This window comes from Aricia agestis, chromosome 9 (genome assembly GCF_905147365.1).
Source record: "Aricia agestis chromosome 9, ilAriAges1.1, whole genome shotgun sequence".
Lineage (NCBI taxonomy): Eukaryota > Metazoa > Arthropoda > Insecta > Lepidoptera > Lycaenidae > Aricia > Aricia agestis.
This window is the reverse complement of record NC_056414.1, coordinates 15,740,488-15,755,663: the sequence shown is the minus strand read 5'-3', so window position 1 is coordinate 15,755,663 and position 15,176 is coordinate 15,740,488. Positions and strand designations below refer to the sequence as shown.

General features: G+C 41.0%; 1 protein-coding gene across 1 annotated transcript in view; it reads right to left on the bottom strand.

Moving 5' to 3' along the window:
* The window catches only part of LOC121730712 (Down syndrome cell adhesion molecule-like protein Dscam2), a gene marked incomplete at its 3' end in the record, with an annotated part of 170,494 nt that overhangs the window by 36,448 nt on the left and 118,870 nt on the right, over positions 1 to 15,176 (bottom strand). Inside the window, 2 exon segments of the mRNA XM_042119850.1 lie at positions 189 to 338; positions 13,258 to 13,419. Coding sequence (XP_041975784.1) covers positions 189 to 338; positions 13,258 to 13,419 — 312 coding nt within the window.

Here is a 15,176-nt window from a genome sequence, read left to right as displayed (position 1 = left end):
CTGTTTATTTGGTAAGATGTATACTGCAAAAAACGTGCAGGAAACGTGCAGGGCAATGCCGTGTGTACCTAACCTTAGTCGTGATCTGACGGCTATGTTTGACGTAACGTTACCAAAATACGTTGGTCCACAATCTGCCTATGAAACAATTTCTCCGATAGTCTAGACTCTAGAAGAACAAAACTCACGGGAAACAGCGATCATGGCTGAAGCACTTCTCTTCTTCTCCCCCGTGAGTGCGTGCTGCGCCTCGCAGGAGTAGGAGTTGGCATCGTCCAGACGCGCGTCCCGCACCACCAGAATGTCGCCGCGACTGCCGCCGATTATGTAGCGACCGCCTGGAAGAAGATGGCTTGTTTATAATCAATTCTAAAAAAAAAATGGGTTGCACTCTGAGAGAGCTGGCTGGCTGGCTTAAAACAAAACAGCAAAAGCATAAATATATTTTTGTACGAGGATCCCTCTTATGTATAAAGTATTGTCTTCTGGCGCGAGTTTAACATTTTTTACTCTTCCTAATTTTTACTTCCAAAATCTTTCAGAGTTCAAAGAATCACCACCTTGGAAGCTCGAAGCGTCTTTTAGCATTGTCAGGGGCTGTAGCAGATGAATATTTCACAAAAATAAATAATAAGCTTTTCACTAGCCTATATTTAGCTTGATGTATTTTGGCAACAAAATAAGTTTGTCAAGCACAGTTAACAGAAAGAAAGAGGTTGTCTTGTTAGATTCTAACATTTACATCGAAAAGGCGTTTTAAGTTAAGTACGGTCCCCTGTAAATCGTTCATGACTTTGAAATTGGGGGTCTCGTTTACACATTTGTCGAGAACATTCTATTAGTGAAGACGGAAATTAAAAAAACACAATTTCCTTCTTGCTTTCTATTGTTTCCGTTGTTGTTACTTATTTTAAGGAACGTTTTTTTTATGAAATATCTCAGACTTCTCAGTAGTTTTTGATATTCATGATATCACTATGGTTCTTTTTTTGATGAAATAAGGGGGCAAACGAGCAAACGGGTCACCTGATGGAAAGCAACTTCCGTCGCCTATGGCAGCATCACAAGAGCTGCAGGTGCGTTGCCGGCCTTTTAAGAGGGAATAGGGTAATATGGGAGCGTAGGGATGGGAAGGGAAGGGAATAGGGGAGGTAGGGAAGGGAATTGGGTAGGGGATTGGGCCTCCGGTAAACTCACTCGGCGAAACACAGCGCAAGCTCTGTTTCACGCCGGTTTTCTGTGAGAATGTGGTATTTCTCGGGTCGAGCCGGCCCATTCGTGCCGAAGCATGGCTCTCCCACGTCTGTCAAGTGAAGGGAGTAGGGACATAAGAGCTATTTTTATGGGAAAATTTACGGTTTCCGTAAAATTCCTAATTTACGCGGGCGAAGCTGCGCTGGACATCTAGTTTAGTATAAGATTCGGTCTGACCGAGGGTACAGGGTGTAATACATAGTAGCAGCGTTGAAAGAGCATTTTTTTTGTTTTCACTTAACCTTAATATTAAGCTAATGCCCGAGCGTTATAATTTTTTATACGTGGGAGAGCCATGCTTCGGCACGAATGGGCCGGCTCGACCGGAGAAATACCACGTTCTCACAGAAAACCGGCGTGAAACAGCGCTTGCGCTGTGTTTCGCAGAGTGAGTGAGTTTACCGGAGGCCCAATCCCCTACCCTATTCCCTTCTCTGTCCTCCCCTATTCCCTTCCCTTCCCTCTCCTATTACCCTATTCCCTCTTAAAAGGCCGGCAACGCACTTGCAGCTCTTCTGATGCTGCGAGTGTCCATGGGCGACGGATGTTGCTTTCCATCAGGTGACTCGTTTGCTCGTTTGCCCCCTTATTTCATAAAAATAAAAAATAAAAATTATGAGAGACAAATTTATTAGACACAATAAACTATATTATACTTATATACAAAGGACACATGCACACCCTAAAGTATTATCACTTCGTGTTGTTACATCCTGTATAACCTCGCTCGGTAGCAAGAGCTGCCTCAGAGGCTTCTACCATATTCAAGAAGAGGTGTATTCCCTCTTAAAAGTCCGGCAACGCACCTGCAGCTCTTCTGATGTAGAGAGCGTCCATGGGCGACGGTAGTTGGTTTCCATCAGGTGACCTTTGCTCGTTTGCCCCCTCATTATATAATAAAATCCACAATAATTTTAAAGCTTTGGGGCAGGCTATATGCGGTATTATGCCAGATTAATATGCGGTGGATAGGAATCAATGTCATATTGAAAATTTCGCCTTTTCTAAAGACTCATCAAGTACTTGATGGTTCAATTAGTCTTTTGTTCAATTATTTGCTTTACACTCGATGGGAAGGGCGAGGGTCTGATATGTGTACTTGAGATTTACCACAATCAAAGCTTGTTCAAATAAGGATCAAGTAAGTACTTTGTCGCTTATTTATTTACTAGTTGATGGCCTTCATTGCGCAGTAATTTGTGGCGTTGTAACCGTAAATTTTTCCGGAACGAAAAGTATCCCCTATAGTATTTCCCAAGACTCTAAGTATAATACAAAATTTCATGAAAATCGCTAGAGGTAACACACAGACAGACAGTTAAACGCACTTTAGCATTTATAATGGCTCTTTTAATTTGTGGTGCTTATCTATACTAATATTATAATTGGGAAGGGTTTGTTTGTTTGTTTGTTTGAACGCGCTAATCTCAGGAACTACTGGTCCCATTTGAAAAATTATTTCAGTGTTAGATAGCCCATTTATCGAGGAAGGCTATATTTTATCACGCTAATACTAATAGGAGCGAAGAAATAGAGGAAAGTGTGGAAAAAACGGGGGGAAATTATTTGAAAGGGTATATTTGAACGCGTTAATCTCAGGAACTACTGGTCCGATTTGAAAAATTCTTTCAGTGTTAGATAGCCTATTTATCGAGAAAGGCTATAGGCTTTTATGATTCTCGCCTAAGCTATTTAATCCATTTTGATGAAATTTGGCATAGAGATTGGAGATACTAATTTGAATCTGGGACAAGCAATGTTTTTTGGCCCGGAAAAATGAGCGGTTCCCACACAATATACGTTTCTGATTTGCGCGTAAACGACTCAATCGATGTACGGGAACAACTATAAACTAAAGTCCACGCGGACGAAGTCGCGGGCAACAGCTAGTAATAATATAATTAGGTTCCGAGGACGACTTCCGAACACGTCGCGCCCCACGTCGCAGACAATATGTGTTTAGTGTTAGTGTTAGTTTTAGTATAATTGTATCATGTATGTATGTTAGTCTATAAGGTATTCATAATATGGGCCTAGATGTCTGACTTAAAAAAATAAATAAAATAAAAAATATTATTATCAACAACTACTAAAAGTAAGGAACACAAACAAGGAATAGATGCATTGGTTATTTATAGAAATGCATCTTGGTCACGTGATTCTCATCAGAAAGCTGACAGACGTAAATTATTCAGACCGATTTCTTTTCGTAGGCGCCTTAATAATTTCTTTTCATTGAATTTTATGACGCAAAGCGTAGGCCCCAAAGCTCCTAAAGATTAAAAGTCCAGATATCGACGATGGAATTTTTGTTACAAAGGAGCGAGAGCCTGTCTATTTAAAAATGTATAAACAAAATATCAGTAAAAATTTATTTCGTTTAAGTCCAAACATCAGCTGTGAGGCGGTCTGATCAGATAAGACGGCTCCTGAGTTTTTCAATGAATTCTAAATGTGTGTCGTGTCCCCCTCTAGCACTTTTTTGTCCCCTTCTCGCAACGGGGACACCTTCTATCCCCTTCTACCGTCCCCCGCGAATGTCTACTGATGCCCGATATCATTGTCCCTTTCGAGAGCTCTTTGGAACCTTTTGTGCAAGTTTTATGACCACTTAGTACTTAGTACAGATTAAAAAAATAAAGCGTAAAACACACGTTCTTTTTAATAACCTCGAGAGCAAAGACCTTTTCGAGAGTGGCTATTAAAAAAAAGATTACTCCGTGATATTAAAAAAAAAGATTACTCCATCTGTGGCAAACAACATAAAATAAAACTATATTAGCCACTTAAATAAATCACTTATTACAATAATCCCAATGAAAATTTTAATGAACTCATTAACCCTAAAACAACAGCGGAAACTTTGTACACAAAGTCATGACGCGGGCCCGCGAGACCGGGCGATCAGAATACAAATTCTGCTGAGTGTACTTCTTATACTAAAAGTTTCGATTGAAATTGACTCCAACAGCGCCATCAAAGATGCATTGGTTTCTGAATCTTTGAAAGTTTTACATTATATCGGCGTCAATAGATAGCTTTGTTTGCTATAACCGCAAATGTGAAAACATGCAACATAGCACATGATTTCCATTTATTTGATTGATAAACGAAAAGAAAATACGTAAAATAATATAGCTAGATTATGTTATGGCAAGCAAATATGTATGTAAATGACAGCGCGCCGCGCCGCTATTTAAATAAATCGTTACATACATTTGCTTGTCATCTCGCGATGTAGCTACCAAACCGCGCGTTCGGAAGAGCGCACATAAATCCAGCCTCAGGGCCAGGCTGTGGCCTGGCCCTAAGGCTGGATTTATGTGCGCTGCGTTGCGGTATCGCATCGCAAAAACAACATCGCACAGAAATGTGATGCGTTATCACAACGCAAAAATGTCATCGGAAATCTCGCTGTCGCGTCGCAAATTTCCTCGACGCGTTCTGTCACGTCGTGATCAGACCACAACGCGACGCGTAAGTGCATTTCTAAATTTGTATGGATTTGACAGATTTGCAAGACCTTTCACGCAATTGAAATCTGTCAATTTAGTACCATTTTGAATGTGGTTTACGAATAAGGGTCAATTCAGACCTCAATGCATCGCGTTGAGGTCTGAATTGACCCTTAGTCGTAAACCACTTTCAAAATGGTCAACTTTGTAAAGTAATAATCGGGTCAATTCGACCACAGACTAGATCTACCAGTGCAAATAAAATAAAACACCGAAGGGTTGAGTACGTCACTTGTAAATCAGAGCATACTGAAGCCGATTAAATTTTAATTCGACTCAATTTAATTACTTGTTATATGAAATGAGTAAACAAATTGTAATAACTGTAATCAGAAAGCTGATAAACTTGTCGGAACTTGTATTATTTTTAATATCGCTGTATAATTGCTTGGATTGATGCAGTTTACGGTATTTTCAGAAAACTCAGGATAAAATGATGCGTACGCCGTACATTTGTTAAAACAGCTTAATTACAACAAGTCACCTCCTCAATTAATTATAGCTTGACCGCTGTAAAGTCGATCCTCGTAGCATACTCGTAGCATACTAAATGTATGCTACGAGTATGCTACGAGTATGCTACGCGGGTCGACTTTACAGCGGTCAAGCTTTACTTCAAGTGAAAAAATTAACCTGAACCAGTATCGAAGTGGCCAAACGTTTTTCATGCTTTTTGGCTCGACACTAAAACAACGAAATAAATCGCTGTTAGGTCGTGATCTGATAAGATTAATTACTACAATATCAATATTATTACAGATTTGTTCCTATTTCGGTCTAGTCCATTTTATATCGAACTAAGATTATATAATTACGTTACGTGACATAATATGATATATATTTTAACGTGGGAGAGCCATGCTTCGGCACGAATGGGCCGGCTCGACCGGAGAAATACCACGGGCACAGAAAACCGACGTGAAACAGCGCTTGTGCTGTGTTTCACCGAGTGAGTGAGTTTACCGGAGGCCCAATCCCCTACCCTATTCCGTTCCCTACCCTTCCCTATTCCCTTCCTTATCCTCCCCTATTTCCTCTTAAAAGACCGGCAACGCACCTGCAGGTCTTCTGATGTTGCGAGTGTCCATGGGCGACGGAAGTTGCTTTCCATCAGGTGACCCGTTTGCTCGTTTGTCCCCTTATTTCATAAAAAGTCTTCAGTAATGATAACTTCTCGCTATGCCCAATGATCTTCTTTTGAAACTATCAAGCATGTTCCCCATGACACACAACCAAACATGACAACCAAGTTTGCCGTATCAGCTAGTTTAACTATATTTCTGGACAGCACACCTTGGGAATAGGGTAGCTCCATGCAGGTTACTTTTCTTTTATTTTTGTTACATAGCTGTAAGCCATAACATTGTAATTTTCCATTTTTTTAGTAAAAGAAGAAGAAGAAGAACTCGCACGGGGCCACCGTGCGAGTTTCTTACGCCGGTTCTTCTCCGCGGGGTAGTTCTCGAACCGGTGGTAGGCAACGTAGTTTCTTCGTTCGACTTTCAAAAAGTGTATCATGATACCCATTTTGAATAAAAATATATTTTATTTTATATTTATTTTGCCGCCAAAACATACAAAATACCTCAAAAGCCTCCAATTAAACGCTAATAACAATGCCAACCAATTCGTCATTATTCCCTTCCGCGCCGCCAGTGCGTGCATTGTCACAGCCTTGTTACTGCTGAGTGACAACAGCTCGTTACTGTCTCCTAATTGAATAAGCTAAAGCCAGACTCCTCGGGTGGATCTAAAATTGAAGTTCTTATTAGGTATTGAACGCGCATAGCGGTGAGATCGCTTGGAATGATGGGAGGGAAGACACATCACGCAGTCTTAAGGTACGCGCACAGTTTGTCGGCGCGTGCCGGGGCGTGCCGGGGCGGATCGGGGCTCAGCGCAGCGCTAAATGCGTTATAGCACACTATTTCTTTAAAACCGGGCTTTGGCCCACCACACATTCCCACCACTGTATCTCCTGTGTCGCCAGGATCGACAGCGGTATCCAACCACGAAAACCCTTTGATATGATTTCAGGGAGCCCGAGCCCGCTATAGCACACTATTGCCGGGTCGGGTCGTATCGCATTGACGGATTTTAACGCTCACTCTGCCGGATTTTGAGCCGAGGCTTGCCGGGCCGCATCGCATCACATCCGCGCGCCGCTTGCTATAGCACACTGTTTCCGGGGCGCAGCGGGTCTTGCCGGAGCGCAGCGGGTCTTGTCGGGCCGTGTCGCATTGACGGAAATCCGCCGAGCAAAAATCCGCGCCGATGCGCCCCGGCACAGTGTGCGATACGCGCATCCGCTTCCACACAAATTGTATGGAGGCGGATTTTTGCGATGCGCCCCGGCACGCTGAGCCCCGGCACGGCCCGTCTCAGTGTGCTCACTCCTTTAGAGTTTTGGGTACCTTTCGCCGTGCATTAACATTATAACAAAAGCGAATAATGTATTATTGATAATATCATATTAAACTTATTTGATTCCTATTATCGTGACGCGACCTTGAAATTTCACTCCCAACGTACCTAAAGAGGCTTAACTTCGATAAAGCAAAGAAAAACTTTGATTCACGTTGAACAAAGTAAATAGACATCTAACGGAATGTTGGCTGCAGATCCCGTGGGTTACACTATGACTTCTCTTAATTGGCGTCGAATGAAACTTAACCGATTACAAACTTGGAGTATTCAGTAAAAAGTGTTGGAAGTTTTCTCAATAACGCTGGATGTGAAATTACGGCGGTGTTTGTGGAGCTCAGTCGGTGAAAGTATTAAAGTTTAAGCGGCGGTAATCTGCATAAACGACGCCGGAGCTACCAGACGAAGGAGGTACAGATGCTGGATGAGACATTTGACTTTAAGGCTGGTATAAATAGTCAGTACTCAGGATGCATCTCGGTCTCATGACACAGTTCAGGCTCTGTGATTCGTTGGCTGTCAAAATTTGGACCAATCATAGAGTCGAATCGCGTCTTGAGACCGAGTTGCATCTTGAGTACTGGCTATTTATACTGGCCTGAAACGCTATGTGTATAATCCTATTGAAAGTTCATCAGTGTTATCATTATGTAGATATCGTATTTTATTTAAAAGTTTATCAGACATATTATGAAGAGATAAGGTTTTTTAAAGTAGATTCTTATAATATACTTTTATTCACGGCAGAATTTCACAAACTTTTTATTTTAGTTAAGTCGAATAGCCAATTAGCTGAAACGAATGTTTATTCCCTTCAATTTAATGAATTCATATGGACTACCTTTATTTTTATTATATTGAAAAAAGTTCGTAAAGTCAAAGAGTCAAGCCTCTTTAGAAACGTAAAGAGTCTGAAACTTGTCTCTTCCGAAGATAAAATAAGTCTTTCATAAAAACAGCCTTTTAAACTTTGAAGCTTAAGTTAGTCTTTTTAAAGACCATTTAGTCTCGTCTTGGCGTCATTTTACATAAAAATATTTCTAGTCAGCCTTATCAGCTTCCTATAAAACTCAGACATAAAAATATTGTAGGCACATCCAGTAAACTCAGTTCAACGCGAGCGTCAGTTCAGCTACATCAAAGACGAACATTAAACTTGCATTAGCGCTTCACTTTATTGAGACTGTATCTTATTTACGTTAACCCGCCCCCGCCCATACAGGTCAAATTAAACTCCATTTTGATGACACTTTATTGAAATTTTTAAGCGTATTTATTTATTTTATACGTGGGAGAACCATGCTTCGGCATGAATGGGCCGGCTCGATCGGAGAAATACCACGTTCTCACAGAAAACCGGCGTGAAACAGCGCTAGCGCTGTGTTTCGCCGAGTGAGTGAGTTTACCGGAGGCCCAATCCCCTACTCTATTCCCTTCCCTACCCTCCCCTATTCCCTTCCCATCCCTACCCTCCCCTATTACCCTATTCCCTCTTAAAAAGTCGGCAACGCACCTGCAGCTCTTCTGATGCTGCGAGTGTCCATGGGCGACGGAAGTTGCTTTCCATCAGGTGACCCGTTTGCTCGTTTGCCCCCTTATTTCATAAAAAAAAAATATATATTTTGTAGTTTTTGCCCGTGAGTGTTTTAGAGAAGTAAAAGCTTAAAGAATGGTGATTTTGGCTGTCTACGTATTATAATAAAGCTACACTTGGTAACGTAGTACCTATAAGCTACATACTTACACGTTGATCAAGCTGATAGATAGTTTTAAAAGTGTTAGTTAATAAAAGCAGGATTCTATGGATTTTCACCCATTCACCCAACAAACATTCTTAAGATTTTTAAACAAATTATTTGACAACATAGTAAGGTGAACATAATATTATGATAATTTCTGAAAACCATAAAAATCTATTTGTATTGTTTGAAAAACAAACTAATTAAGTAGATGAATATTTTAACTAGTTTGCACAACTAAATACACAATATGGGTAGAATTTGAAATTCACAACTTTGATTGGGCAGCCTAACAAAGGGCCTAGTTAACCAATTCCTTTGACAATCCAATAAATATTAACATTAATATAGGGCTGAGGGTCCAGTATCGAACACGGCATAATACTGTTATATAAACGGCCATCAAAACTAACTCAATTAGGAATTCAGGGTTTCCATTAATCCCTGTTGTTAATATTGTAACAAAGGACCCCTAAAATATTGCAAGTAGAAAATTTATTTTGATTAAAGGAATAATTTATTACTAACTCGGCTTTTAGCTAGTGTAAGTACTGATAGTCCTTATACTAGCTAAAAGCCGAGCTTTGTGAGGGCTCGCGTCGTTTTTCCACGCAAAAAACGATCTTTAAGGCAGTTTTTGTTATATTTTAATAGTAACCAAATCTTGACTGACCGATGACAAAATATCTATATATAATTTTATACGTGGGAGAGCCATGCTTCGGCACGAATGGGCTGGCTCGACCGAAGAAATACCACGTTCTCACAGAAAACCGGCGTGAAACAGCGCTTGCGCTGTGTTTCGCCGAGTGAGTGAGTTTACCGGAGGCCCAATCCCCTACCCTATTCCCTTTCCTACCCTCCCCTATTCCCTTCCCTTCCCATCCCTACCCTCCCCTATTACCCTATTCCCTCTTCAAAGGCCGGCAACGCACCTGCAGCTCTTCTGATGCTGCGAGTGTCCATGGGCGACGGAAGTTGCTTTCCATCAGGTGACTTGTTTGCTCGTTTGCCCCCTTATTTCATAAAAAAAAAATAGAAATTATACTATATTAAAGTACAAAATATCAATAGGCGGTGATAGTTTTTCCGTAAAGTGTACCAGAAAAGTGCTCTGCAGGTTGTGGGGTATAATAGGGCTCGCTTCGCGCGCCCTGACGATAACTACTACTGTAGTAGTCATCACCAGGCGAGCGAAGCGAGATTTTTAGGGTTCCGTACCCAAAGGGTAAAAACGTGGCCCTATTACTAAGACTTCGTTGCGTCTGTCCACCTGTCCGTCTGTCTGTCTGTCGCCAGGCTGTAACTCAAGAACCGCTATAGCTAGACATCAGTAAATTTCACAGATTGTGTATGTCTGTTGTCGCTATAACAAATACTAAAAATAAAATAACATTAATACTTAAGGCGGGCTCCCATACAACAAACGTGATTTTTTTGTCCTTTTTTGCTCGATTTCAATAATGGCAACAGGTAGGCACTTGAAATTTTCACAAAGGACTAAAATATATGTGTACTTTAATAACTAATAATAATATTTAAATAAAATAAAAATTTAAGGGGGGCTCCCATACAAAAAAACACAATTTTTGCTCTATAACGGTACGGAACCCTTCGTGCGCGAGTCCGACTCGCACTTGGCCGATATTATTTGTTTAATAGTTACCTGTAACAGGTTAACTATTTACTAGACAAAAACTTCAAACATTGTAACGTATAATAATTTTAAAGTTTGTACACCCGAGCGTAACTATAAGCAGGCTTTGCGTCCGTGGAAATGCGACACCCACAAAAACACCTTATTTTTAACTTTGTTTTTAGCATGATATTAAAGGAATTAACCCATCAATCCTCAAGCGGCAGCCTGCTGCCGTTTGGGGATTGAAAGTCTATTGCGTCTGCGATACCCACGACGGAGGTGGTACTTATAAAACGCTTTAAAATTCTGAAACGATTAACACTTTTTTGGGCCTTCATGTTTAAATTTTATCCATTGAAACTATCTTTAATTAAGAGAAACAACGAAATATACTCACAACATTTTAGCTGCCGATGTTTGGGTTCAAGGGAGTCCTTTGAAAGGCTTATGATAATTGTTTCTAACGGAAATAATAATGTCCCATTTATATTATCTCGATAAATACAAACGTACATTTGTGACTTTCGTGAGAGTAATTACTTTTATCATTTCTCTTCATGACTCTTTTGATGTTTAGCTGCAGTACTATTTAGTTTTGTTCCGTATACAAGTCATATTGTGTGTGAATGCGTTTCTACTATTTAAATTCAACCTTTCTATAATTGTTAAATACAGACAGTTAATATTTTCAAGAAATGTCAAGCCAACGCATATTTAGATATGGTCGGAAAACTCACGAAAAACCAAACATTCTTCATCGAAAAACAATCAATCAAAACCCTAAAGTCAGTGGTCTAGCCAATTTCATTCGACAGAAATGACTAATCGAATTTCCTCGTTAAATCGACAGAATCGGGCACCGTTAAAGTCCCTCGGACTTTTCTAAGGAAAAATTCTCAATCTAAAAGGCAATAACGTCTGGCCTACGGGAAAAATTAATTTATATTTTATAAGGTGGCCTGGCAGCTCTCCAGCCCGGCGTGGTATTGAAACTGGTGTTTACGAGGCGATTTTAAGACCCAGCCATTATTGTCACAGATACTCGACGCTCCAAGATTCTCGGTATTTCGCTGTAGATATTTGTTGGTGTATTATTGGGTTATTAATAGGCGCGCCTTCTTGGAATCGAATTATTAAGATCAATAGTTAATACTAAGTTTCGGATTTTCCTTCTGTTCTGTCAATTATTCAGTAAAATAATAAAGGTACTAAGTATATTTTAACTAAACTTATCTCAGATACCATACACTCTACATGGAATTTCCTTAAAATTAATTTGTTAGTCGGAGTCGGATTAGTTGGAGCCGGTAGCTTATTTAATTTTTTTATATAGGCTACTTATTATACTTACGACATGATAGATAATAATATTTACAGGTGAATAGGCCCTGTAAAAGGTCAAACCGACGCCTATCATGTAGTGGACAATTTACTGCGCAATAGTAGTGATAGATCATCTTGGCCTGAATTACTACCATAGATGCATGGAAAATGTTAAATAATCGGCCAACTGCGAGTCGGACTCGCGCACGAAGGGTTCCGTACCGTTATAGAGCGAAAGTAGGGATCAAATTGTGGTTTTGTATGGGAGCTCCCCTTAAATATTTATTTTATTTTAATTTTGTTATTAAATATTAAAGTACACATAATATACTACATACTCGTACAAGTACACATAATATACACATAATTTAAATATTATTATTAATTATTATACGTGGGAGAGCCATGCTTCGGCACGAATGGGCCGGCTCGACCGGAGAAATACCACGTTGTCACAGAAAACCGGCGTGAAACAGCGCTTGCGCTGTGTTTCGCCGAGTGAGTGAGTTTACCGGGGGCCCAATCCCCTCCCCTATTCCCTTCCCTTCCCTTCTCTACTCTACCCTATTCCCTTCTCTTTCCTTCCTTACCCTATTACCCTGTTCCCTCTTAAAAGGTCACTTTTGTATGGGAAAACTCGTGACGCTGGGGCGCTTGCCCATACAAAAGTGAAAAAAAAATTTCGTCTTTCAGCGCTGCCACTTTCACAGTGAACTTTCAACAAGGGACTCGTACACACCCTAAAGTATTATCACTTATTTTTGTTACACCCTGTATATATATATATATATATATATATATATACACCCTGTATATATATTATGAAATTAGGGGGCAAACGAGCAAACGGGTCACCTGATGGAAAGCAACTTCCGTCGCCCATGGACACTCGCAGGATCAGAAGAGCTGCGAGTGCGTTGCCGGCCTTTTAAGAGGGAACAGGGTAATAGGGTAAGGAAGGAAAGAGAAGGGAATAGGGTAGAGTAGAGAAGGGAAGGGAAGGGAATAGGGTCCCGTTTTTACCCTTTGGGTACGGAACCCTAAAAAGGGTCGCAACTCTCATAATATTGCGTAAAAATACACTTTGATTTTCCAAGACCGACATCGACAGTGCGAAGAGGCAGCTTCACAATCAAGGTGGTGCATTTCATTATAGAATGTATTTGAGGTGCCTCTCGTTTAGGTGATTCAGTAGCCTTGGGCGCAAGCACGGCACCGTTCTTGAACCACCTGGTGAAGGTAACATGGCGGTCATCAGTATGACGCCGCCCGACACCCCATGCGTTGGCTGCACGCGCAGATCCATAGACAGCAGCCTTGCCATGGTGGCAAACGTGGAGCCGTGGGGTCATAGCACACTTACCAGAGTCAGCAGCCATGGGCGTAAGCACGGCGCCATCCTTGAACCATCTGGTGACGGTGACATGATGGCGGACGGCGGACGACGCAGCGCAAGTCAGCAGCGCGGCGCCGCCTGACACGCCGTGAGTTGGCTGCACGCGCAGCTCCCATGACACGTCCATCACTGAAAGCAAATGACATGAAATGGTACCAGAATAAATACATCTTAGCCCTTTGACACTCGCAACATTAGAAAAGCTGCAGGTGCCAGCCTTAAAGAGTGAATACGCTCTCTTCTTGAAGGTCTGCAGGTCGTATAGGTCCAGAAATAGCTTTAAAACGAATTTTAAATTACCCTACAGTATCACGATAAACCTACTTTTTGTATATTAGAGAATTTAACAAGCCCTATGCGGTTGTAGATGCTGAAAAGGTAGTTAAGGGGCTTAGAGGTTCGCGTTTAAGCACCCCAACCACCATAAGGGTAGTTTGCAAAGCTCAGAATACAATACACGAGTAATACTATAAGAGCCTGTCCAGATGAGACGTTTTACGCCCGAGTGAGCGACTCACGCGCTTTACGCGCGTAAATGAGATACTAAAGCTATAAATATTAATATATCGGGGCGTCCAGATGCTAACGCGCGTTTTCTTACTCGCGCGTAAAACGCTTGCAATGAGCGACGCGCGAGTCGAGATACTTGGGTGCCATTGCAGCGTCCAGAACTACGCGTGAATCCGTTGCGAAGTCCATGTTTGTAGCTTAAAAACGCGCGTTAATTGAAAAGCGCGTATGGACTTCGCGCGTGAAACGCCTCAGCAGGACATGCACTAAGGATGTGTTATTTCCCAAACATGATTCTCCCACATTTTGAAGAATGACGAATATTTCGTCTAGGGAAATTGACTTCCACACAGAAGACATACGTGTAACGATTAATAATACTAACGATGATATTAATAACGGGCTTCGGCGCGGTAATATGCTTATAATTAATATGGAATACTGGGGAGCACTAATATCCTCGCAGACACTATAACACCTCCTGCCTCCCCACTCCTCGCCCTCCACCTCTCCCCACTCCCCCTGTCACATGACAGCTGCGGCGTAATTAATTATACGAGCACGCCGAGTCGGTCTCGCGGAATTGTGTTAGAATGTAACCGAGTCTCTCATGCCCACGAAATCGATACTGTGCGAGCAATTATGAGCTGGTCATATGATCGAACGGGACATTCGGGTCCTTAGAATTACTCCAATACTATGAATATGAAGATTAATTCGTCGTAACACAGTAACATGATGGATACTGTTTTACAGGATAAAAATATTCTGATGAAATTCGGTATGAAATATTTTAAGTCAGAATTCCTATTTTTGGTTCTGAACTACATCGTCTACAATTTATACCAATAACAATCATTTTAACTGACAATATTAATGATGATTCATGAGGCATAATAGCATCATTCTGAAGAAAACCCACAACAAAAGCTAGCATAAATGCCCAATGGTAATGATTTATCACAATACGAATTTCGTTCCATTGATACTTCCAACCACATCGATTATGGAAAATTTCCCATTGCTAATGGCGATCGAATTGCGATGGAATCTGACCACGATCGTGCGCTGCATAATCAGATGAAACTGACCAACTCATTGTGGAATGGAATTACTGAAATTTAGCTGTCTATATCAGATCTGGGTTTAGTGCTTTCAGGCTGCGATTCCACCTAAGGGTTTAATAAGGAAATTGAATTTGAGAGTTTTTTTAAGATCAGGCAAAATAAGTGCTAATTCTGAGCTGTCCGTCCAGCGTCTCTGGCTTTCATTGACAAAGGTGATGTTATTCTTCCTTGTAAATATGTATGGAATCAATTTCCACGATGGTTGATGGACCAACGTCATTTGGTCGGATCATGTCAATTCAATGTTAG